The 23038-nt window shown below is 35.6% G+C and overlaps 4 protein-coding genes across 4 annotated transcripts in view; 3 read left to right on the top strand and 1 right to left on the bottom strand.

Annotated features, from left to right (window-relative positions):
• The first annotated feature begins 1517 nt into the window (after positions 1-1517).
• On the top strand, positions 1518-3496 carry LOC110372522 (uncharacterized). The gene is made up of 5 exons (XM_021329288.3): positions 1518-1630; positions 1942-2049; positions 2311-2436; positions 2714-2950; positions 3306-3496. The coding sequence occupies exons 1-5, from the start codon at positions 1592-1594 to the stop codon at positions 3399-3401; spliced, it is 606 nt and encodes a 201-aa protein (XP_021184963.3). The 5' UTR covers positions 1518-1591; the 3' UTR covers positions 3402-3496.
• Positions 3497-5304: 1808 nt separating this feature from the next.
• LOC110372686 (uncharacterized) lies at positions 5305-7280 on the top strand. Its single transcript, XM_064035636.1, has 5 exons — positions 5305-5349; positions 5506-5640; positions 6064-6189; positions 6466-6699; positions 7128-7280. Exons 1-5 carry the CDS (start codon positions 5305-5307, stop codon positions 7278-7280), a joined length of 693 nt encoding a protein of 230 aa, XP_063891706.1.
• A 2704-nt stretch (positions 7281-9984) lies between these two features.
• On the top strand, positions 9985-11684 carry LOC110373114 (uncharacterized). Its single transcript, XM_021330270.3, has 5 exons — positions 9985-10118; positions 10241-10312; positions 10590-10718; positions 11012-11245; positions 11491-11684. Exons 1-5 carry the CDS (start codon positions 10083-10085, stop codon positions 11575-11577), a joined length of 558 nt encoding a protein of 185 aa, XP_021185945.1. The 5' UTR covers positions 9985-10082; the 3' UTR covers positions 11578-11684.
• Positions 11685-11686: 2 nt separating this feature from the next.
• Positions 11687-23038, bottom strand: part of LOC110373011 (uncharacterized protein) — a 58685-nt gene continuing 47333 nt past the window's right edge. The window contains exons 3-5 of the mRNA XM_064035492.1: positions 16866-16964; positions 13066-16684; positions 11687-12881 (exon numbers count right to left, since the gene is read on the bottom strand). Of these exons, the coding sequence (XP_063891562.1) occupies positions 12054-12881; positions 13066-16684; positions 16866-16930 (4512 nt within the window). The 5' untranslated portion in view covers positions 16931-16964 and the 3' untranslated portion in view covers positions 11687-12053. The remainder of the gene's footprint in view (positions 12882-13065; positions 16685-16865; positions 16965-23038) is intronic.

The raw sequence follows: 23038 nt of genomic DNA, 5'->3' as shown, positions 1-23038 counted from the left end.
TATCACTCTATCTGAAAATTATGAACTAATTTGCAATTATACAGATACATGCAATTACTAAAGTAATTACTGCTTGCACAATTCAAAGATGCTACGATTGCAGCTAAATGCGTCTGCCAACATTACACAGATAAAACAAGACCTAGTTTATCACCATCCCAGTGTTTTTTGACGGCCTCGGCAGAAGTCTAGATACCTCAGTACTTTGTCAGTAATGTTCAACTTCCATATTTTGAATGAATTGGAGACCCTATTTCATGATTAGGCTTAATTTCATTAGTCTGTCTATCTTTGCGTAATTGTGAGAAAATCTTAGCATACCAATCCTCTTATTTTGTCTCGTCAGAATAAATCACAAATAAAACATAGGTCATGTTAAAACCTTGGTAAAGAACCTTTAACCCTTAGGGAAGACACTTACGTAAGGCTAGGTCTTGATTTTCTCCTAGAAAATGTGGATCACGTTCAGTTAGAAGTAATTATTTGAGCTAATGAGAACGCTATGGGTGTTAACGGTCCATTTGCTACAACTAAGTTGAGTTAATACTAAGGAATTACATTTCGAAGTGCAATATAAAGTGCAGTTAATGGATTGTTAATTGATATTTGAGTACTGAAAACGGAATAATTTGTATGCACATTGAGTCAACAGTCTAGTTTGCTAATGTATTAAATTATTATACTCTGTATTTCATTGCTGGATAAAGTAATGATAATGCGAATTATGCATTTTTTAAGTGTCTATCGAAAGTTTGTGTCATCGATATTTTATAGGAATCAAAACTAACTTAAGATGTTGTATTGGTAAACATCTTTAATTATTTTTTTGAGACAAAGCCCAGTGATTTACATATTTGAAAAATTTTTGGTCGAAAAAACAATAAGTATTATTTAGGGATTTAATAAAAGAAGAATGGCTTATAATACTACGGTATAATATTTCATCGTGACATATTATTAGAACAGCGATCTGCTAATACTTGTCGATGCAATTAATATATTCCCCATAGGCTTGTGTGACACGAGACAAATTATTTATTATTGAAGATCAAATTGCAGTTTCAATTTCAAGTTACGTTATGTAATTATGCAAAGGGGGATCCCGCTGCTATTTTTTTAATATAACTTTTTTATGTTTTTAAGTACCTTTATCTCCTCTGAATACAATTATTCCTATACAAGACACTGTTAGATTTTCTTTTCTTTTTTTACAGTATAGTGACTCAATTAAATAACGTCTGTACTTTTGACCACTTCGCCGTCCACGATGTAGACGCAATAGTTAACCAATCGGTGTGTATCACATATGACTCATGGGACAGGGAAGTTATTTATATTTCGAATAGGAATTCAATTTCATTAATAGGTCAATTAAAACTATTTTCATTTCTCTACAGTCCAACTTTCCCTAATTCTTCAAGTTACTCCCGATCACTCCTCTTCCCAACTTCATTGTCTTGTCTCGAATTTGAAACATACTCTATGAGCACCTTGATTGTTTCCCGTCTTCACAATGGTCACGGCCGGCAATGACTCGGTATATAACTGCTGATGGCCACGTCATATCGTCACTTCACCATACAGCTGCATCATGATAAGATCCTGTTTTGTTTTCATTGCTGTGCTTCAGGTAAGACTTGGGAAATTAGGCATAAATGTTGTCTTTAGTCGATGTGATAGTGTTTGCATTGTATTCTGTTGTTTTGATTGCTTGGGAATGCTTTCGCGGGTGATGAAATGTTGCATGCATTACATTCCGTGCATAAGCAATACAGTGTAGTAAGATAAAAGAACGATCACAATCTATTTTGATATACCAAAGTGATCTTAATTCAAATTATTCAGTACCTAATGATTAAATTCTTAATACGAGAATAGAAGCTGAGAAGTTTGTTTTCTTAATTTTACTTAACAAGAGTGTTTTAATTAACTTTTTTACAGGCGCTAGGTGTGTCTGCACAGGAAGGTCCCGGAGGCCCTCCCGGAGATCCAAGGCAACATCCAATCCTGAGCAAAATACCTAGAAAGTGTTGGGCACCACCACCTGGAGTAAATATGATTTTTTTATTAAAAAGAAAGTGAAAAAATTGTGTGAAAATATTCGCTGCTAAGATTGATATCAAATCAACGGGCATTATTGTCCCACTTCTAAGAAAAATCCTCTGCTCACACAAATTCAATACTGTTGTCTGATACTTGTAGTTGAGAGGCAAATATTTTATCCAACATGCATTCAAATGAATTAAATGTTAAGTAGTGACCTTAAAACATCCCCTTACACTTAAATAATATTTTTTGTTCTGTTTACAGATAGACATTTATAGATGTTGTCCAATACCGAAGCTGTATCCCGATGAAATTATGGAGCAATGTGGCATCAAGAGAGCATCAGGTGAAGGCTCGGAGGAACTAGAGAAAATTCAACCTGGTACAAAAGTATGTTTAAATAGTAAAAAGAACTCTATTAGTATGAAGCATTAAGTTCTAAGTTGCATGGCTGCTACTACCGTTTATTATTGCAAAAACAAATAGTTTGTATGTCTCTGCGCATAGAAAACGTCTTTCGAATTTTCACCAATCTCTGAGAGCCAGACTTCTGCGTATAAGCTAATTTTCAGGGTCATTGACAACAAAAGCGATGCCGTATGAAGAAGTTCAATATTTCACTGAATAAATAAACAGATCTTTATTCTTCTACATATTTCTATTTTAGGCCCCCTGCAAAGAAGGAATCTGTTTAATGCAAAAAGCTAACTTGTTGCAAGAAAACAACAACGTAGACTATACCAAGCTAAGGAGCTTTTTAGACCAGTGGGCTGATACCAACGCTGAGTTCACCGACGCCATATTGGCTGCGAAGAAGATTTGTGCCCAAGATGGCGGACCAGCGGGCCCACCGGTTTGTGAACAAGACAGGATATTCTTTTGTTTGACGTCTAATATATTATGGGTAAGAATTTTTCAAACTTGATGTTTGATAGCTCCCTTCAAGTATTTTTTTTATTTTCTGACGCTCGCTATTTGACACCTTGTGCATTTTGAGTGGGTGCCGTGAAGTTCTTACTAACAAACTTCGGACAAAAATAAGTTTTTTCTGAGAACATGGTCGGCCGCTGTCAGCTACTGCAATCTGTGTTCCGGGTTCGATTCCCGTATAGAGCAACTAAAGATTTTCCGAGTACGGGTGTTGTGTGAAATTATGATGTATGTTTGTAAATGGACTCCCGATAATCTTCTTTATGAATATCAGAGTATTGACCAACTCAAAGAATTTTAGACTTTTTACTATTTAACTTTTGTTTCAGAACTGTAATCTTAGAAAATTAGATGGTTGCGATATCCTGCAAGAGCATATGGACGAGTGTAGACAGTACTATGTTCAAGATGAACCAGAAGAATAAAAGAACTAAAAACCCTTAGTTAACCGTATTAATTATTATACTATTTTTTGTACTTAATTATTTTTATCATGTAAATATACAAAATCTCACAGCAATTATCATTATTTCAATTTTACCACCATGTATAAGTATTAAAACACATAATGTTAATCTTATAAAATCATTTATTATTTCGAAATAATCATCATCGCAGTCCACTGCTGGACATAGGCCTCTCCAAGTGCACGCCACTGAGATCGATATTCGGCTTCTCGCATCCAGCTCCTGCCAGCCGTCTTGCGCAAGTCGAAATAATATTTTGATTTTATATCGAATAAAATGTTGATTTTATAAACTTTCACTATATTTCAATCTTAAAGTGAATATATACTAACTGGGTACAATCATAATATAGGTAATTGCAATAACAAGTCAGCCAGTCGTCATGCACTGCTGAACGTAGGCCTCTCCCTAGGAACGCCATCCCTCCCGGTCTTGGACAGCCTGCATCCATGCACCGCCCACCACCCCCTTCAAATCGTCGATTATTTAATAAATGATAGCATTCTTCGTTCTTCTTCTACTTCTTCCTGCCCTGTTCCCAATTTTATTTTAGGTTGGTATAATATGCCAGACAGTATTATAACATGGAAAATTGTAAAAACAGTAAGAAAATAGAAAATGGTTATATATTCTCAATTTTAAAATAAAACACCAGAGAGAAATTCCACGATATGCGGATATGATAAATGGTGATATTCTGTTAGTCTAAAACGACCGGCCTGAAATCCATGGGGTATAGAAGCTATTTCATATTATCAAATTAATAAGATTATCACATCAATAATATATTTTGAATTTATGTTGATTTTAAAGATTATTTGTTACATCAAAGAACATAAAAACATTGTACACTAACATTAAACAAGCCATCTTATGCTCTCTTATGTACTGTCTTATGTGCTCTCTTATATACTCTCTTATGTACTCCTGTTATGAACTATCTTATCTACTATCTTATGAACTCTCTTATGTACTCTCTTAAGTACACCTCTTATGTACTCTCTTATATACACCTCTTATGTACTCTCTTATCTACTATCTTAAGTACTCCTGTTATGAACTCCCTTATGTACACCTCGTACACCTCTTATGAACTCTCTTATGTACTCTCGTATGTACTCCTGTTATGAACTCCCTTATGTAATCCTTAGATCCTCGATTTCTCAAGGTTCCCATCATCAGATTCTGACCTGGTGACAATGGGACCACCTCGGAAGTATACCCTATCAAACAAAAGAAGAACCATCAAAATCGATTAATAAAAATAGTGGTGTAATCGCGTAACAAACATACAAAAAAATACGGTCGAATTGAGAACCTCCGCTTTTTTGGGAAGTCGGTTAAAAAGAGAACCCCATGAAAAACCATGGGCTTCTGTTTTTAACCGACTTCCCAAAAAAGCTGGTTATAAGTAGGTTATACTGACATTATCACGTTATACTGAATCCAATCATACATACGAAGTTTCTGTCGAATCTAGGTGGTTTTTTGGCCATCTCCTTTACAATAAAAATCATAAAGAACATTTTTGAGTACTGAAAGTTAGAATCGTTATTTATTTATTTCATTAGTTATGCGTTAGTCATGTTCATAAAGTTCAAACATGGTGACTTTTATTAGTTAGCCAAACTTCCTAGAACACATTACAAATTTTGATTTCAAAGAACAAAATACCTTAAGCAAAAAAATGCCTTACACAATTTTCCGGATATATCCCAACCGGACCTATCTGTAAGATGAGTCGGAAGAATTTTCAAACAATCATCTCGTCGGTTTGTCCCACAATGGCCATGACCGGTTGTGATTCGCTTTAAAATGCTGATGTATACGTGAAATCGACATTGGTTGACTAAGGTTCACCATGATAAGATCCTGTAGCAGTTTCGTTTTGGCTACTATTATTCTGGTAAGAAAAAAAAACCGGCCAAGTGCGAGTCGGACTCGCGCACGACGGGTTCCGTCCTATTATTTACAAAACGTTCAATCCAGAAGATCATTAAGTAGGTAGTCTATATCAGTGGATCTTGCTGAATGTTTACTAACATAATTGTAATATTTACAGGTAATACTACTGGCCGACCAATCTGCCAGCGAACCAGATTCAGAACCCTTCACACCCCGGGAAGCTCACCACCTTGGTCTATTTCATCCTTATCAGGAGAAAATTCCAAGACACTGTTGGGCCCCACCACGTGATGTAAGGAATTTTTACTTCTATGACGTCATATTTTCAATTTCCATCTAGAGTTACCGCGGCCCTGGTACATAAAAGGCCTAAGAAGGAACATGATGGGTTTTAGTCAGTAAGAGCATACGATTAAAAAAAGGTGTACAGGAGAGCTGACCTGTAAGCTAATTTAAAAAAAAAGGTTGCAAAATTACTACATGCATATTGATTACTAGCTGTTTTCCCTCAGTTTCACCCGTATCCCTTAGTACCTAGTGCTCGTACTCGATTAAAATATAGCTTATGTAACTCCGAAATAGTCTAGCTTCCCAACAGCGACAGAATTTTTCAAATCTTTCCAGTAGTTTCGGAGCCTTTAAGGGTACAAAGATGTGTCCTCTATATTATATTAGTAAAGATAGTATATATGTAATATTTTTACTTTGTGTACAGATAGACCCATATAAATGCTGTCCAATACCCAGACTATATTCTGATGAGGTGTTGTCAAGTTGTGGCGTTGAAAAAAATGAAGAAAATGATACTAGCGCTGTAGATCGTCACAATCGACGTCGAAAAGTAAGTTTTTTGATTCATAATTTTCATCATAATCATCAAACTATGATTTTTGATTTCCAATTCAGAGCGGAGCAGTTTTGGCGCAAATTGCAGAAGTGTCTAATCTTTGTGGCTTGCCAATTGTATATGGAATTGTGAACAGGCTCGCGAAGAACCTGTTCTTAGAGAATATGCAACAATTAATTTTTGCAACTGGTCTTAGACAATTAGTTCCCGTACACTATCAGAATAGCTGTAATTATTAAAACAGATATTTAATTCAAACACTTTTTTCAGGAACCCTGTGAAGACGGCAAATGTCTGATGGAAAACTCTGACCTGTTACTTGCAAATAAAAGCGTTGATTACGCAAAGCTTAGGGTCTACTTAAATAAATGGGCAGTTGATAATCCCGAATTCACGGATGCTATTTTGGCAGCAATTCCAATATGTGCCAAAGATGGAGGATCAAGTGAACCAATTTGTGAACACGATAGAGTGTTTTTCTGTATGATTGCAAATATTTTGTGGGTAAGACTTTCAAGTCACAATAGTTATATCTTGAAACCGATGGCATGGCAGTAACTTCAGGATTAGTTAAAATCTTTAATCAAGTAAGATAAATAAGTTAATTAATAACTTACCATGGGTCATCGACCGTATGTGAAAAGGTATCCCAATATTATACGGTACCCTAATTGTTTTTGTGTATTCTGTCCTTTTTAATTTACATACCCATCGGATGATATTAAAAAAGACTACAGGGATGTTTTACTTTACATCGGGCTCTTGTTCTATACATTAAAACTTAGGTTATTCAGAATTCCTTTTCAATTAAACATAAGCCCTATGCTGCAGCATCAGTTGATTTCAACGGATGACTGATCAGTTCATTGATTTGATTGTTTCAAGTTACCTTAATGAATCGGTTACTTTATTTCTTCTATCTTATTCTACAGAACTGCAAACTTCGAGATGAAGAAGGTTGCCAGATCCTGAGAGAACACATGGATGAGTGCAAGCCTCACTACATGAAACCAAAAGACCAAGAAGAAGAAGAAGAACGCCTACAACAAGAGAAACAACAAGAAAAATCTGAACAAAACAGCTAATAAATAATTTCTATTGCATTTTTTTTTATTTTGCTGCATATATGTAGACTAATTTGTACCAAATCATCCCATGACATACTGAAAAAATAAAACTGAAACCATTTTCATTTTGTTTTTATTAATCTGTGCACTCCACTTGGTAAATACCTAATCGAATTGATACATGGCAAAAATTATATAGCAGCGTTTACACGCTGGTAGTACAAAAACAAGTATTCAAATAAAAAGATCAAATTAGGTAAATACTGTTGGTAAATATCCATACAGATGAAGACAAAGAACGTAAGAAGCAAAATGGAGAAATAACAAATGCTGAATCTTTTCTCAAAAGGATATGCCAAAGATTGTTGACTGACTGACAAAATGTGTCGAAGAATTTTGTTGTTGTTAATGTTGTTGACAACACAAAACACAGAGACCACTTAGTACTATAGTGTGTTAACTTCACTTTGTTCTAATTCATCGTCATGATAAGATCCTGCGCAGCTCTGCTTGTAGTAGTGTTAGCTGCGGTGTTTCAGGTATGTACAAGTATCATTTAGTTTCTAAAGGTTTTGTATTGCGTGCAAGACAAAAATCTCGAATTCAATACTCAGTTCTTTAAAATCATCAAAATCATCATTTAACATTTTCTTAACTTCGTTGAGATCGGCTTTGAGGATGACAAGGTTTAGCTGATCACTAGTGCTTTACAAGAATCTCGAACTGTACCTGCAGCTGTTACATTTTTTCTTGAAGAAAGATCATTTTGTTGATGCTCAGAAATAATCTTTCCAGGTTATGTATTGTGGCCGTGCTTATCCGTTTGACAATAGTTTGGAATCTGACATACCCAGGGATCAAGAAACGCAGCTCATGGATATGGTTAATCCATATCAGGACAGTATACCTGTACGATGCCGGAGTCCTCCTCCAAAGGTAAATCTTCTTCAGTCATGGTTTATCTATTTCCACCCAGTATTGTTTTGGAAGAGTTGAGAATAAATAGTTACTTGTTAAGCTGGAACTGACCTCTTTGCTCGTAGTAATAATCGTATTCGAATATCTATTACCCTCGCAAGAAATCTAACGTATTTTAGGTCAGTCTGACTTCAGTCCGGGACGAATCTCACCTTCCCTGAAATAATAAGACCAATAAAAGCTGAAGCTACATTAGGTATAAATTATAGAGGTATTGTTATTTTTTCATTACAGATAAATGTTTACGAATGCTGCCCCATTCCTCTGTTATATCCTGAGGAGATGATAATATCTTGTGGCATAAAAAGAAAACCAGCAGCAGAATCCGGCGCTTACAAACCGAGAAATCAACGAGTGAGTAGACGACGTTATTCCATACATCGTACAATCAAATGAGGTTTTAGACAAATTACTCACGGTATCCCTGATAGTGGTTGACATTATGACTTCTTCCGTTTTATTAATGAAATTGGAATAACCAGGAACCAATTTTGGGGATTTCATTTAGAGCCACGATACTAGATCAAGATCAACTTGTAACGCTAATCACTTTTTCTCTATTTTCCATACACAGAACTGCAACGAATCAATATGCTTAATGACGAAAGCCAACTTGCTTTTTAAGAACCAAAGTGTGGACTATGAGAAGTTGAAGGTCTACATAGACCAGTGGGCGCAAGCAAATCCCAACTTCACGGATGCTATCATGGCAGCAAAGCCTATTTGTACCAGGCCTCCTTCTTTAAGAACGAGTTTCAATCAATGTGACCCCGACAGAATCTTCTTATGCTTAGCCGGAAATATTTTATGGGTAAGATTTTTCAAGATTATTTTTATTTTAACAAGTTTCTGATTGTATTTATAATCCCCGAACAAATAAGCTGAGACTAATAAATAGGAACCTTCTTTCTCATTCATTTAATCTTCATTCTAACATTTCGCTCGATCAGCTCGTCTGGTGAATTCTTACAATGACTTTAGTAAATGCAGAGAATTTGAAATGATTAAATTGCTTTTCAGAATTGCAACCTCAGAGAATTTGAAAGCTGTGAAATTCTTAAAAATCATATCGATGAATGCAAGCCATACTATCTTCAACCTAGGAATCCGGATCTACTAAATAGGGATATTAGTGTCTAAGAAAACATTTAATCTGCAATTTTATTCAACAATAACTGTGTTACCATAATCACTAAATGCAGTAATTGAGTATTTAATTAAATTAGTTTTACTTTTATTTATCTATCTCCTCTCCCTCGATCCATATAAAAAATTTAGACTTGCATCTCTTAATCTCCTTGGAGCGAAAACGATTAATATAGGCACATCTGTCCACAGAACACAAAACACTTGGCTAACCGTCAGGCTATTCAATTATGATGAAAGAAAGAAAGAACAATCATTTATTCTTGCGCAGACGCACACGTAACACACAATGAGAAAAAAATAAAAATAAAACAAAAACAAGACACAAAAAAAATATTTATAAATAATAAAGCAGACAAGTACCTTATAAGGCACTGAATAGCAACATCTCTGGATTCTAACCAGTGAACTCAAAGCCTAGCATTTCACACACTACATAATATCAAACATAGATAGTTCATAAATATTGTCATCAGTAATTTGAGTCTCTTTACCTTTCTAGTCGGTTATTTCATCAACATTCTGCTATTTCAAAAACTATAAAAGTGGCTGTTAAACAACGGATGGGGCATTCGTTTAATCGTTTTCCCACGAAATACTGGTGAATTAGTGAACATTTTGACATTTCTCGCGGTCACTTTAAAAACCCTTGAAAAATTATTCCTTTTGTCAAAACCGTGTACACAGATAGAACAAATGAAATCATTCATTTTAGTTACGATCTTCAATTGTGTAAGTAATGGTTAATTTATAGTTTTATTATAATGTTTAATTGTAATGGCAGTACGAAATTAAAATCTGAAGACTGTTTGATAATATGGTAAATATGACTAATCGTTCAATTCTGATTACAGGTGTTGTGTCAATTAGAGGAAGGATATCTATCTCCCGTACCTGATAAATGCTTAGGAACAACAGAAATGCTGGTAATTAAAAAAGCCAAAATGTTATGATAGAGAATTTCAAATTGTGAATGTTGATATTACCGCAATTTATAAAACGAATGCACCCGCAATAAGGTATTTAGTAAACTGCCATCTAGCGGCAACTTGTAGAACTTATTACGCGACGATTAGCGAATGAGTGCTCAGTATTTTCGCCAAGGCGCTAGTGTTAGTAAGACATATTTTTCATAAATAGTTAGATTTTAGTAAATAGTTGTGTAGATTCTACATTAATAAAAAATCATACGTTTATTTTCAGTACAAAAATTGTTGTGTATTTCCACCTTTCTTCACACGGGAAGTCGCCAAGGACTGTGGAGGAGTCATGGAAGTGCTTTTTATGGACACAAAGCATAATGTTACTGGATACAGGAGACGGGCTTATGATGTAAGTATTCTTTTCCATTTCAAAATTTTTCCACTTTACATGCCGCATAATAATAACACATTTCTAGTCTAGAACCTATAACTCAATCTTTAAAACTACTTGTAAAATACAGATAGGCAATGCTTCTGTTGATACAAATCAAAGTACTAAATAAATAGGTTAGGGCTTGAACAATTTTAAGAAGATTCAAGTGTTTTCAAAAATGTAGCAATGATTAGATATAGTGAGATGTTTGGACCCCTGATTTGACTTTCTACGATTATTCATTAAGATGATACAATTCTATTTTTCAGTGTGACTACTGGAGGTGTGTCCTAGACAGATACAGTCTATTAGATAGTTACGGCGCTGTAGATGACGCCAAATTTTACGAACATCTGGATTTGTGGGTATCTCTAAACCCTGTGTTTTCTGATGCAATGGCAGATGCTAAAGCCTTCTGCAAAGAGACAGTTAGGGCCTACCTACCTCTTGATCCTTGCGAGTTCTTCCATCTACAAGGCTGCGTGAGGAATTATTTGAATGTGGTAAGTTTTGAGTTTCATTTGTTGCTGTTCCTAGTAAGATTCTTTTTATTTATAGCGGTTTTTGTGACTTGACTTTTGGTTTTTGGCAAATTCAGACTCGAGCTTCATAGGAAAAATCTTAAATGTCGAGTCAGTTTTATAATTTGTATAGTATGAATCTGTTACAGATTGTGATATATCTTTTAGTTATATCCCACCGTAAAACTTACGTTCATTGGCTGATTTATAACTATTTCTGTTTTCAGGAATGCCCAGTAGTCATACCAACTAAGGACTGTAACGAAAAGAAAGAGTTCTACAGAGAGTGTCGAGAGTATTACCATAGAAAATAATAGGATCACTGAAAAAAATTACTCATGTTTGTTTTATTGATTAAGCGCCAATGTACTTTTGATAGTTGAAAAGATAATCAAGAATTAAAATAAAATAAAAAACAAAAACTTACTCAAAACATCGCATTTATTCTAATATTGAAACTAATAAGACAATGAAATGACAATATTCCACGTCAAACTTACTTAATTACACTACTTAATTATTAGCTATTACAGTACAGTTTATGCATACATTCAACATAATTCATCATTAGCATTCTTTATACACACATGATATGAAACAGAGTATAGTACGTCCAGCCGTACAATGCGTATTGTACCGGTCAACGAGCCTACTCCGTACTGATACACTTATTAATACTGTCACGTAAATGCTCATAGAACAACTTTCATTATCACACGCACCAGTATTCCCTTATCACTTTCCTTTTAGGAATGTTATTTAAACTAAGCTAACAGTCTTTGTAACGCCTTCAAGGGAGAAGCCGAGGGTTGTACCGACCGAAGTATAGTATCATACCAGATGGGTTATGCCTCACGAAGTACAGGAATGGTCGGTCGAACTTCAGTCGTGCTGGCAGGGCACTCCTGGCTGGCAGACGTGCCTGCCTTGGCCTGAGGTGCAGAGGCAAATGCATAGCATCACCGACGTCATGAGGATCGTGGAATGCCCTCTGGTAGTCCCTTGGTTCATCCCAATCGTTTAACCACCTAGCACGACGTCTTTGTGAAACGCTCAAGGTTTCAGGATATTCCTCAACATGATGCTGCTCTCCGACACCATCTTCTCCGCAGGTGACGAACGTGTTTAGTTGTACCATGTCTGATAAGTAAAGATCCTTTGAAGGTCCATTCAATCCACCCAAATCAGCATGATCGCCATCAAACAAGTCCTTTAGTCCCATTTTCCTCAAGCTCATTGAAACATTAAACGTTGACTTATGAGAGAATCTTGGAATTTGAAGTTCTAAGCCAGTCCGAGGGAGTAGTGTGCGTAAAACTCTATTCCATGTAGGTGTAGTTGGCAACGCATCAAGCAGTCTTTGTTCTAGTTTCTCTAGATCCTCGGCATGTACTACGTTTCCTTGTTGACCAGGCATTAAGAACAGTGTACTTATGATAGAGTTGGTATTTCCTAATGCTGCTGCTGTTGCATCAAGTACTGGATCGTAACCAGCCAGGAACCCGCTCTTGTAAACTACAGCTGGTACAGGCACAAGTCGACGCTGACGAACGTTTGGTGATACTACGAAGTACATTTCACCATCTCTGCCTTCCACAGAAGTGCCCGTGCAGTCAGTCTGAAACATAGATAAAATAAATATAAGAATTGTGTCAATGAAACTTTGTAGTAGGTACATCCCTAAAAAAAAGAATGCAGTGTTGGTTTGGCACTTAATACGTCAAATCTCAAAGATATCAGAAGAATAACTTCTAGGTAGTTGGAACTTTAACAACTAATGCTAGGAAAACCATCATATTTACCTCGAAAACGTTCGCAGTAAACGCAGCTAAAGGCGGCTGCATGACAATGTTGTTTGTTTTCATGTACTCTGGAATCTTGCCCCATGTGTACCTCTTGACAAGCAAATTAGTTCTTCGCCTAATAATGTCACTTATCAATTTAAAGTTGATCTCCTCAACATGGCCGTTATAGAAGTGTTGAGCCCTTTCTTTGTAGAATGTTAGTATTTTACCCTTATTTCTGTCACTGTAAAGTTCTCTGATAAATGCAGAAACTGCAACCCCTGACTCTGGTGTAGTCTCAATCGAATCAGAAATATTTTTCAATGTGAAATGAGGATTGAATGTCACCATGTCATCTAATTTCAGAATCTCATTCATTTCTCCCGAGGTAGCTCCTCTAGCTCCCATAAAAATCATGGCGAGCATGGAAAAGATGGAATAAGGCGACAAAACAAAACTCCTCTTGCTATCTATATCGTCAATCATTACGTTCCAAAACCTGAAAGCTAGTTCATTAGATAATTCTGAGAAACGCGCTATATCTTCACCTAAGTCCTTTGTAGTCACTTCTAACCCCTGGTTTTCTTTCGAGAATTCTAAAACAATATCTTTGTTCTCATTATCTGGAATGTAATGGTTTTCAGCCTTAACTTTGTCTTTTGGGATTTCATTTGCTTTTGGTGGAGAAAGAGTCGGTACAAGCTTCCATGAATTATTCCTTTCGCTTATTAGTTCCTCTTCATCGATGTTTACTTTCTGAATCTTTTTCTTGAAATCGTCTACTTTAGGCAACGGCTCTGGGAGCTTATCTTTTTTGTTACTGATGTTATTCTTATCAACGGAGTTGATTTTATTGAATTTGGACTGGCTGATTTTATGTGGTGGAGCAATAGTGGTTGTTATATTTTTCACTTCTGGCAAAGATGTTGTAATTTTTACATTTTCGTTTTCGTTCTTGGTTTCGATGGTCTTATTTCCATTCTTTGTCTCTTTTTCTGGTTGGTTTTGAACATCCATTTCTTTGACATCTGTAGTTTTTTCATTAGAATTTTCAACATGAGGTTTGTTGACATCTGTTGAGTCTAAAGTTTTGTTTTTTTCCGAAGCACTGTTTTCTACTTTATTTTTGTTACTTGACGAAATCGAGATTTGCACAAAGTTTTGAGCATTATCTTCCGGATGTTCTTCTTTTTTGCTATCTTCTTTCTTAACGTCGATTGGTTCAGGAATACTTTGGACTGGTTTTTTGTCTGCATTTTCAGTTTTTTTACTTTCGTTATTTTTTAAAGGTGAATCAGTATTTTTGGCGACTTCATTTTCTTTGATAGTTACTTTTTCTACTAATGATTCGGTAGTTGAACTTGTAGTTACGGGAGCTTGTGTAGTTGAACTTGTATCTTTTTTAACTTTGTTAGACGTTTCTAGTTCTGTATCCAATTGTTTTAAACCACTTTCCGTTGTAAGCTCTTCCTTTATCGCGATAGTAGTGACTTTGTTCTCCTTTTCAGTTGTTTTTTCGGATTCAACTATAGACTGTGGTGCTTCATTTACCACCTGAGATAATAAATCACCCATGGACTCTGATAAAATTGGATCAATTGTAGTGGCTTCAGTAGCAGCAGCAATAGTTGTTGTGAATAATTCTACTTTCTGGATATCATTGATAATAATATTAGGCTGTTTCACATTCTCATTGGTTGTATTTTGCGTTGATTCAGTATCTTTTGTATCAGTTTTTTGTACTTCAGTTACCTTTGTTTCAGTCTTATTGGATCCCTCGTCTTTTACCTCAACATCCTTTTCTTGTTGATTTTCTTTGTTTTCGTTGGCACCATGGGGATCAATTGTTGATATTTTAATAAAATTATCGTTACTCTTTTCGGGTGATTCTGGTATTTTGTCATCAGTTTCATTTCCAGCACCGGTTGGTATGTCCATATCTAAAACTTCTTTACTTTCTAAATCTACTGCATTCACTTTGGTTGAATCTAACAGGTCACTTGTTGTTGGAATCGGCTGAAAACTGCCACCAAGATCGGAAGCAATCTGACTGATGCTCTGAGCAACATCAAACATTGGAATTAATGGTTCGCCGTCTTTCTCATTTTCTTCGTTTTCATTACCGGTTGGTTGATTTTCCTCAGTTTCTTGATTATCAGCAGAAGCAATTTCTGTAGATGACACAGTCGTTGATGGAGACACCGATTGAGTTGTTATAGTAGTCACATTGATCTTGTCAGTATTTTGATCTTTTAATGTACTTGGAACATAATTCGTTGTACTGATGACAGGTTTGCTCGTGGTTGCAAACGTTTGTATTTTAGTTGGTTCGGTAGATGGTGCACTGGTCGTAGTCGTGACAGACCTCTTAGTTGTACTTGCGTATGCGATTGGAGCCTTTGATGTTACTATTGGTTTATTTGTAGCTCGTTCAGTTATGTAGTTAACAGTTGAGACTGGAATGAAGGTACTTATTTTTTCAAATTCTACTTCATTCTTCTCAGTTGAAGAAACTGCATTTGAGTTTGGTTGTACTTGTACATTCGTTTTTTCAGGATTCTCTTCTGGCAAAACGCTAACACTGTGCTTCTTTGTAGTAGCTTCAGGTTTAACTGTTGTTGTCTTTGCAGTTGTTCTGATAAATGGTTTAGGTGTTGTAGCCTTAACAGTCGTTGTTGTTGATGGTCGGGGACTTGTAGTAACTTTAGTTGTTATTACACTTGGACCTGAGCTTAGTTTAGTAGGTGAGTTGACAGTCGTCGGTTTATTTGTTGTAGTTGTTGAAGCCTCTGGTGCTCTAGTAGTAGTAGTCGTTGTTGTAGGAGGGTTCGTTTTAGTTGTTGGTTTAACAGTTGTAGTAGTAACTTTACGAGTTGTAGTTGTAGGTTTTCGTGTTGTAGTTGTAGGTTTACGAGTTGTAGTTGTCGGTTTACGAGTTGTAGTGGTTGGTTTAGGTGTTGTAGTAGTAGTCGTTGTAGTAGTAGTTGTGGTTGTTGTACTCGTTGATGGAACCTCCTTAGTTTCTGCTTCAGCTGGCGGCAATTTCTCCGTGACCACGACTGTTTCTTGACCCAATGTTGTAGAACTGCTAATTTCTTGATTATTGCCCTCTTTACTCAAAGAATTTTGGTCTTCTTCTATACCTTCAAATGTTTCTGTCTCTGGAGGTGTCACAGCACTAGAAGACTTGTCAAAAACAATGTCAACTCCTGAGTTCCCGAAAATAGAGGGCAGAATTAAACTCCAGGAGTCAGAAACATCAGGAGTATCTAGTGTAGGTTGAATTTGAGGTTTGTTTTTGTGCGCTTCCATTTGTGCTTTCAAAACATTTTGTACATTTGTGACTACACTATGTACTTTAGTGTAGGGTGGCTGATTGATGTTGAAGGAAACTGTTGGCTGGTTATCATTGGCGAAAGTAACTAGACCTTCAGCTTCTTCGCCAGCTGCGACAATAGCTTGAATTTCTTCTAAAGTCATGAGCCTTTTGACGAGTTCTCCTGATTCGTCGAAGGTGTAGAACTCATAGCGGTCAGGAGTTAGCAGGTTCACTGGACTGCCGACTGTGGCTGGCACGCTGGATGGCGGTGGCAGCGAGTTTCCGACTGCATCGGCGACGAACGGTAGCTTGTTGCGTCTGGAATTTATACAAGAACTATGTAAGAAAGTGCGAAAAGACAATGGTACTAACGGTTTGAAAAAATAAAAAGGGATAAGAAAATTTTAAAATATCTTAGTCGTGTTTCTAAAGTTTTCTATAGTCTTAATTTTATTTTATACTGTGTTGCAAAATACCAAAAATAAAATGTAATCCTTACCTATTGTCATTTTTGTCAGCCAGCACGCAGCTGGCGGCGAGCACCATACATAGCAGAGCTCGCATTTTGAGCTCCCATACACTCAGTATGCACCTGAAACTAAAAACAAAATAAGTTAAACTCCAGATGAAGACTTACACAATGGAAAAGTAGCGTCAAGTAAATTTTTTCATGAAGTCTGTACTAGACTTTCAAACTTGGGTCTCTTTTTTTGGGTAAGGATATGACATTGTTCATAGTAGTCACACTTCTTTCTATAATTTCAAAGCCCTTAATCCACTCTTTTGTACTCTTCTTTAAGAGGTCATTAACCTGTTTTAGTCAGAACAATACAGCACAATCAATCTTGGTTATCGTATATCAGTAATCAAATGCCTGCCAAAGACAATTATACTAATCATACCGCTTGTCTGATTACTGAAGATGGTAATCTGATATCATTGATGTGCAAATTCTATTGGTAATGTTATTGTGGGGTGAAAGGTTTGTGTATTGTATTGGCTATTGTTTTGCGATTGGAAATTGAAAGACATCATTTAGCTAATGCGAAAATTCGATTTCAAATCGCAAAACAAATCCAGCGAAATCCAAAACATAGGAAGTCCAAATCTGTAAATGCAGCGGACAACACGTCACGGAAACCATTTTTTTAAGCAAATATGAAATACCCATGTTGATTTAATTAATGTCATAATCAACATTTATTTACTGTAGGGCAACAGGATATAATATGTTTTAGGTTACTTACTCACAAGAAAAAGGTATACTCATGACATATACCAGGCCTTCCTATTTAGGAGCCATATGGCTTCAAACACTGACACCTAACCATTTTGTACCTCATATCGAGGTAAATGATATCAAAACCTTAAATCTTTTTAAAGACATTACCTTTCCCCTAAAACCAAAACCAAATGAACTAGATAAAGCAAGTTTACCTGCTCTTGTTTCTAAATACAATAAACCATTTCGTATTGTTTGGGAGTTTGCCAAAATGACACAGAAAGAAATGTACGACCTACTAAACTATGTAAGCCGAAACTGTGGCACAGAATCGCAAAAATCTTATTGTGAACTTGTTCTGTGAAATCATCCTTTTGACTTGAAACATGATGTTGCTCCGATATGAACATCTGGTTTTTACGCTTGTTTGTGCTCTTTAAGCATGGGATTTGTGACTTCTTTTCACCAGAAAAGGATTTGACCTAAAACGCATGCAAATTAGTTCATCCGTTGAAGAGCTACAGTGCCACAGACAGACATACATACAAACAGAAAGACACTCTTTATATTTCAGGCATTACAAATCTAAGCTGATTCTCTATGTATTTCTCTTAATGTAATGAAACGTATCAAACGACTTGGACACATTTTAAGCATCGGATGAGGTCATTTTAGGAAAGTTGCATTGCAGATTTTAAGAATAACTCTAGAATTATAATATGTATTACGTTACTCTGCTTAAGTATTGTCTCTTATGTCCTCATGTACAGAAGTATAACGGTCATCCAAATGGTACACTACCCGTGGAAGTTCCGCATTGAGACAAATATTGGACGCAAATATTTGCTTTGTGCCGCGGTATGTGTGCTACTAATGTGTGGAAACAGAGTAGTTTCAAACCTATTGTTTTGGCTTCCGTTAGTTTGCCAATAAAATAATTTTGCTTTTAATTTTATGTTTAAAATAATTACAATTATTTTTCATAACTGTTAATTTATTATGTTCCTCGGCTATTTGTGATTACCTATCTTTATTTTTATATACTTTTATGGGTATATTACCTACTTATTTAAGTACCTAAGTAAAATGCCCATATTTACAAAATCCATCATAAAAGAACCTATATTAAAAACTCACAAATTCCTAGCACCCATTTTAATAAAGAAACAAAAACCAATAAAGCCAACATAAAAAAAAAAACATTAAAACTCATAAAAGGCAGTTAACAAAACGAACTGTAAAATTGTGAATAAACCTGCTAAGCAAGTAAAGCTACGGTCATTGTCACTCAAACTAGAACTACTAGTTTACGAAGACAAGCTTAGCTACATCTCCATTGCTTGTTTTGTCATGCCTCATTTCAACTGCTGTCTTATGTACCCAGTGATGTATGCTACTTCATTTGGAATGTTCGGTTTTGAGGCATCGATTCATTGAAGGTTGTTCCGTTGTATTTTGACAAGTTGTTTGCCGATATGTAGGCCACCGGGTTCATGAGATGAGAGGTCATTCAACTTTAATGTGACATATTTGTTATGTAAGGTAATGGAGTGAGTTTTTAAATTCCGTTCGTCGCGATCTTTCTTTCAATATGAATTTAGTTAGATTTTTTTTTTTGTATTTTTCTATAATCTCTTAGACATGTATGGTGGGAAAAACATGTCTAGTAGATTCAATTAAACCATTAATTGAAGCTGCGCTAATGTAAATATTATTTCATTTTATAGGGTTACCAGTTCTTGCAACTATGTAGTTTTCCCATTAATATTCTCATCTAAATAAAGATCTAAGCATGAATATTGAACGGAGCTGATTTCTCTTACATTAAAAATTAACGACAATTATTGATAATTATATTGCTTATCATTAATTCATGTTAATCCAGCGGGCCTATTAGGAATAATTATGCTTAATTACTAACATCATAATACGGGCATTGCTAATGCAATTACTACTGGCTATCAGATTACTATCTATCTATTATAAAAGCATCTCAATATACTTTGGTTAATTAAGATAGAATCCTATATTGACGGAACTTATTTTTGTCAGCTCCCTTCATTTAATTAAACTTAAAGAAGACATACATATTTGTAATGTAGGTAAGTAAAGTTAATTTTGATGTATTTGGGTAGGGTTAAAAAAATAGATTCCATACTAAGAAAATTACTCACAAAAAACCACATAAGCAACCAACGACCTCAAAGGCAATCATAAAGAAAGAACATACAAGCTAATCTGCTCTAAAACTACAATTAACTATTGCTCTCAACATTAACTACCACTAAATGGGAGATTCCGACACATGCCTTGTTACCTCACACGGTTTTGACAAGCAGTAGATGAAGCAGCCACTTGTTACGGCAATGTTCCACGGTTGGCTGGTCTCCGACAATCGCGTCGCCGTTACCAGCCACCGATGCGACGGTAAGACAGTTATTCTGAACGGATTAGGGTATAGACGACAGCGGTATTGGAGCGGAAAGTGTTAAACAAATAAAGATAGTGGTGCTTCAAAAAACGGATTTATTTGGATATTTGGAGAAGTTAATCAAATGTTGATTCTGGGGTTTTTGTGCTTTTTGTATTGGATTTTTATGAGAAATAAGAATAAGAAGGCAACGGACTACTTTCTTGTTCATTTTAGCCGTTTAGGGGGCTTGACACAGACTTGTACTCACGTGTCAACTGTATAGGACCAAAAACATAAATACGTCTTAATAACTAAACCGACCATCAGTGATAATCTCTCAATTTGCACCTACCAGCACTTACACAATATACATATGTATGTATATAAATACATCCAAAGGTTGTCTAGAACAGATCGCTTTCATTGATAAGACCGCCTTTTGTACTCGTCTACTACTTGTTTATTATGTCCTTCTATGTTTGTTATTAGTGTACAATAAAGAATATTCTTTCTATCTATCTATTCTATCTATTATTTCCTTACTTCCCGGTACTTTTCCCAGTCCGCCCATGACTCATGACTTACGCCATACAAAACAAGAACTGACATTGACACGACATGATGTAATGTGAAGTGGGTCGCACACTCATTACAGAACAATGCACCATTAATTAATAACAGCGGATCAGTTTATCGATCGATCGATACGGTTATACGTAATTGTGAGGTAACTTTTTAACTGTTAATTAAGTCGTGCTAGACATATTGTGTCTTGATTTGAGTAATAAGGCATCGGTCGAGTGATTATATCATGTTTGTGATCTTATAAAGAAATGCAAATGTGGTTAGAGCTTGTTTTAGTGGAGTGAGTTATTCTCATAGGGCCTGTGACGTTTCCATTAGACATATCTGATAATATCTAGGGATAGACGTCAATGACAGACTTTTACGACCTTTTACGACGAGAAATCCTTCCTAGCTGGACATATCGGACATAGATCAATTAGTACCAACCACGAATAAACTGTTCAATATATCCTCAAACATTCGCCTCAATATCCAATTTTCTCCCTGAATACACCCAAGTTGAAAGATATCATTTTTATTCCATTTAATACCAATAGCCAGACAAGTTATCCACCACTTAACAGAGCGAAGTTGAACCGTCGCAATGAATATTTAATAGGGAGGCTGCTGTAAAATTGATAATATAACCGCATCTATATATCGTAGCAACTAAACGTCAGACGGTCTATCACGGACCAACTGCTAAAATATGCAACGAATCAGCCCTCGGCTTTTAAAGTAGGACGAGATTTCAAATGAAAGCCTTTTTAGACTTCAAATGTCGTGTTTTACATAGATGCGAAGGAATGGTGGAATTGGCTTTAGGGAACGTATGTGTATTAGTGACTGAACCTAAATATATTTCAGAATTGTTCAAAAGGATTTAAAGCGCTAGGGTACCTAAATGTCATCTATTTTCAACTTTAGCCTCCTTGGCAAGATGAAGCTTCATTATAAAATTAGAAGTTTGAACATTGTACCTATACATACATACATATCAACTGTCTTAATTCACTATGTAGATAGAGTTGGACGAGAAGGTCATAAATAAGTAACCATATCAAAATTCATTACCACTCTCAATTCTACCAAGTACCTCGAACTATCAAATCTAACTACCTAAAAGCTATTCCTATCAAATATTGAAACCATTGCTGTTCCCGGCTGACATACAGCAAGTGTATGTAGTACAATCAATACCAATCGAACGTGTAACCGCTGTCAGAATGCAAGCGAGTGTAATGTATTTGAAGCACACCTGAATCTAATCCTGTTAATTTACGAATACCACTATTGTTTGCTGCAATTGGTAGATTGATGGCTATTTAAAATACTGGTTTAGCATTTGGGATTGAATTTACACCGTATCAGGTATTTCTGTCCAGATTTTCACTTTGTTTACACTGACTGATCAAACGATTTACAGTTTATACATTTGATATTGAATTAATTCTTCATCTTTCTTCAACATAGCCATTCCATAATTTTTAGGTGCTTTTTTCTTCGAAAAATGTATTTTCTGTTCTATAATTCCGTGACTGAAAAGTATCTTGCGGATTTGGTCGTATTGGGCAAACTTCCAAAAGATATGCAAAAAAGTTGCGGATTTTTCGTAGGTACCATGTTTTGACCTTTAAATCCGCTAACATGAATATTGTTTTACTTTTTTTGCTTTACGATTTCAAAAGCCTTTTAGTGAATTACTTACATTGAAATGCTTTTGGAGCTGAAAGCTTGTATGATGATGATAAAGATAGGTTTTTGCAACATGCCTACCTATAAATAAGTTTAAAAGAATTAGACAAAAAGTCATCCAATTTTGGCTATATAAAGGCATTTCTCAAAACTTATTGTATGTTTCTGAAGTCGGCCAAATTCAGGGCTTATTTAGTGCTAGAGGATTATTATGAAATTCTTGTTAAACCTGTCTTAAATAGAAGGTCACTGCCTGGTTTACTGCCTTAATATGAATAGTATGAATACATTTCTGTGAATTATAATACCCTTGTAATACCTAAGGAATAATGAGCAGATTATTTTGGTCCACAGTTAAGTACCTCCGGTGTGGGTCCAGTGGGTAGACTCACGAACATCTTAACTGACTCCCGAAAATAGCATATAGTACATAAATTCAAATGTTTATGAAAATCTTACTTAATATTTCATGCGAGCAAAAATAATTGTTTTCAACTTTGTTTCCATACTTACATATTATGTTTGTGTAAGATAAAGGTACACAGAGAAGTCTCTGTGTATACCTGTACATACCTGGATATGGAAGAAAAAAAAACATGCTCAGAGAGACCCAAATAATATTGGGATGCCTATACATAGGTGAACAAAGAGGTAGAGCCATTTATCATACACATTAATTTATCTAAGGCACTCATAAAATTGTATAATCATTAATACCCATAAAATTCACTGCAACTTTTCAAGCCTTACGAAAATTCAGGGAACCGTATGTCTT

Source organism: Helicoverpa armigera, chromosome 7 (genome assembly GCF_030705265.1).
Source record: "Helicoverpa armigera isolate CAAS_96S chromosome 7, ASM3070526v1, whole genome shotgun sequence".
Lineage (NCBI taxonomy): Eukaryota > Metazoa > Arthropoda > Insecta > Lepidoptera > Noctuidae > Helicoverpa > Helicoverpa armigera.
Note: the sequence above shows the minus strand (reverse complement) of the source record. Positions and strands in the feature narration are given on the sequence as shown.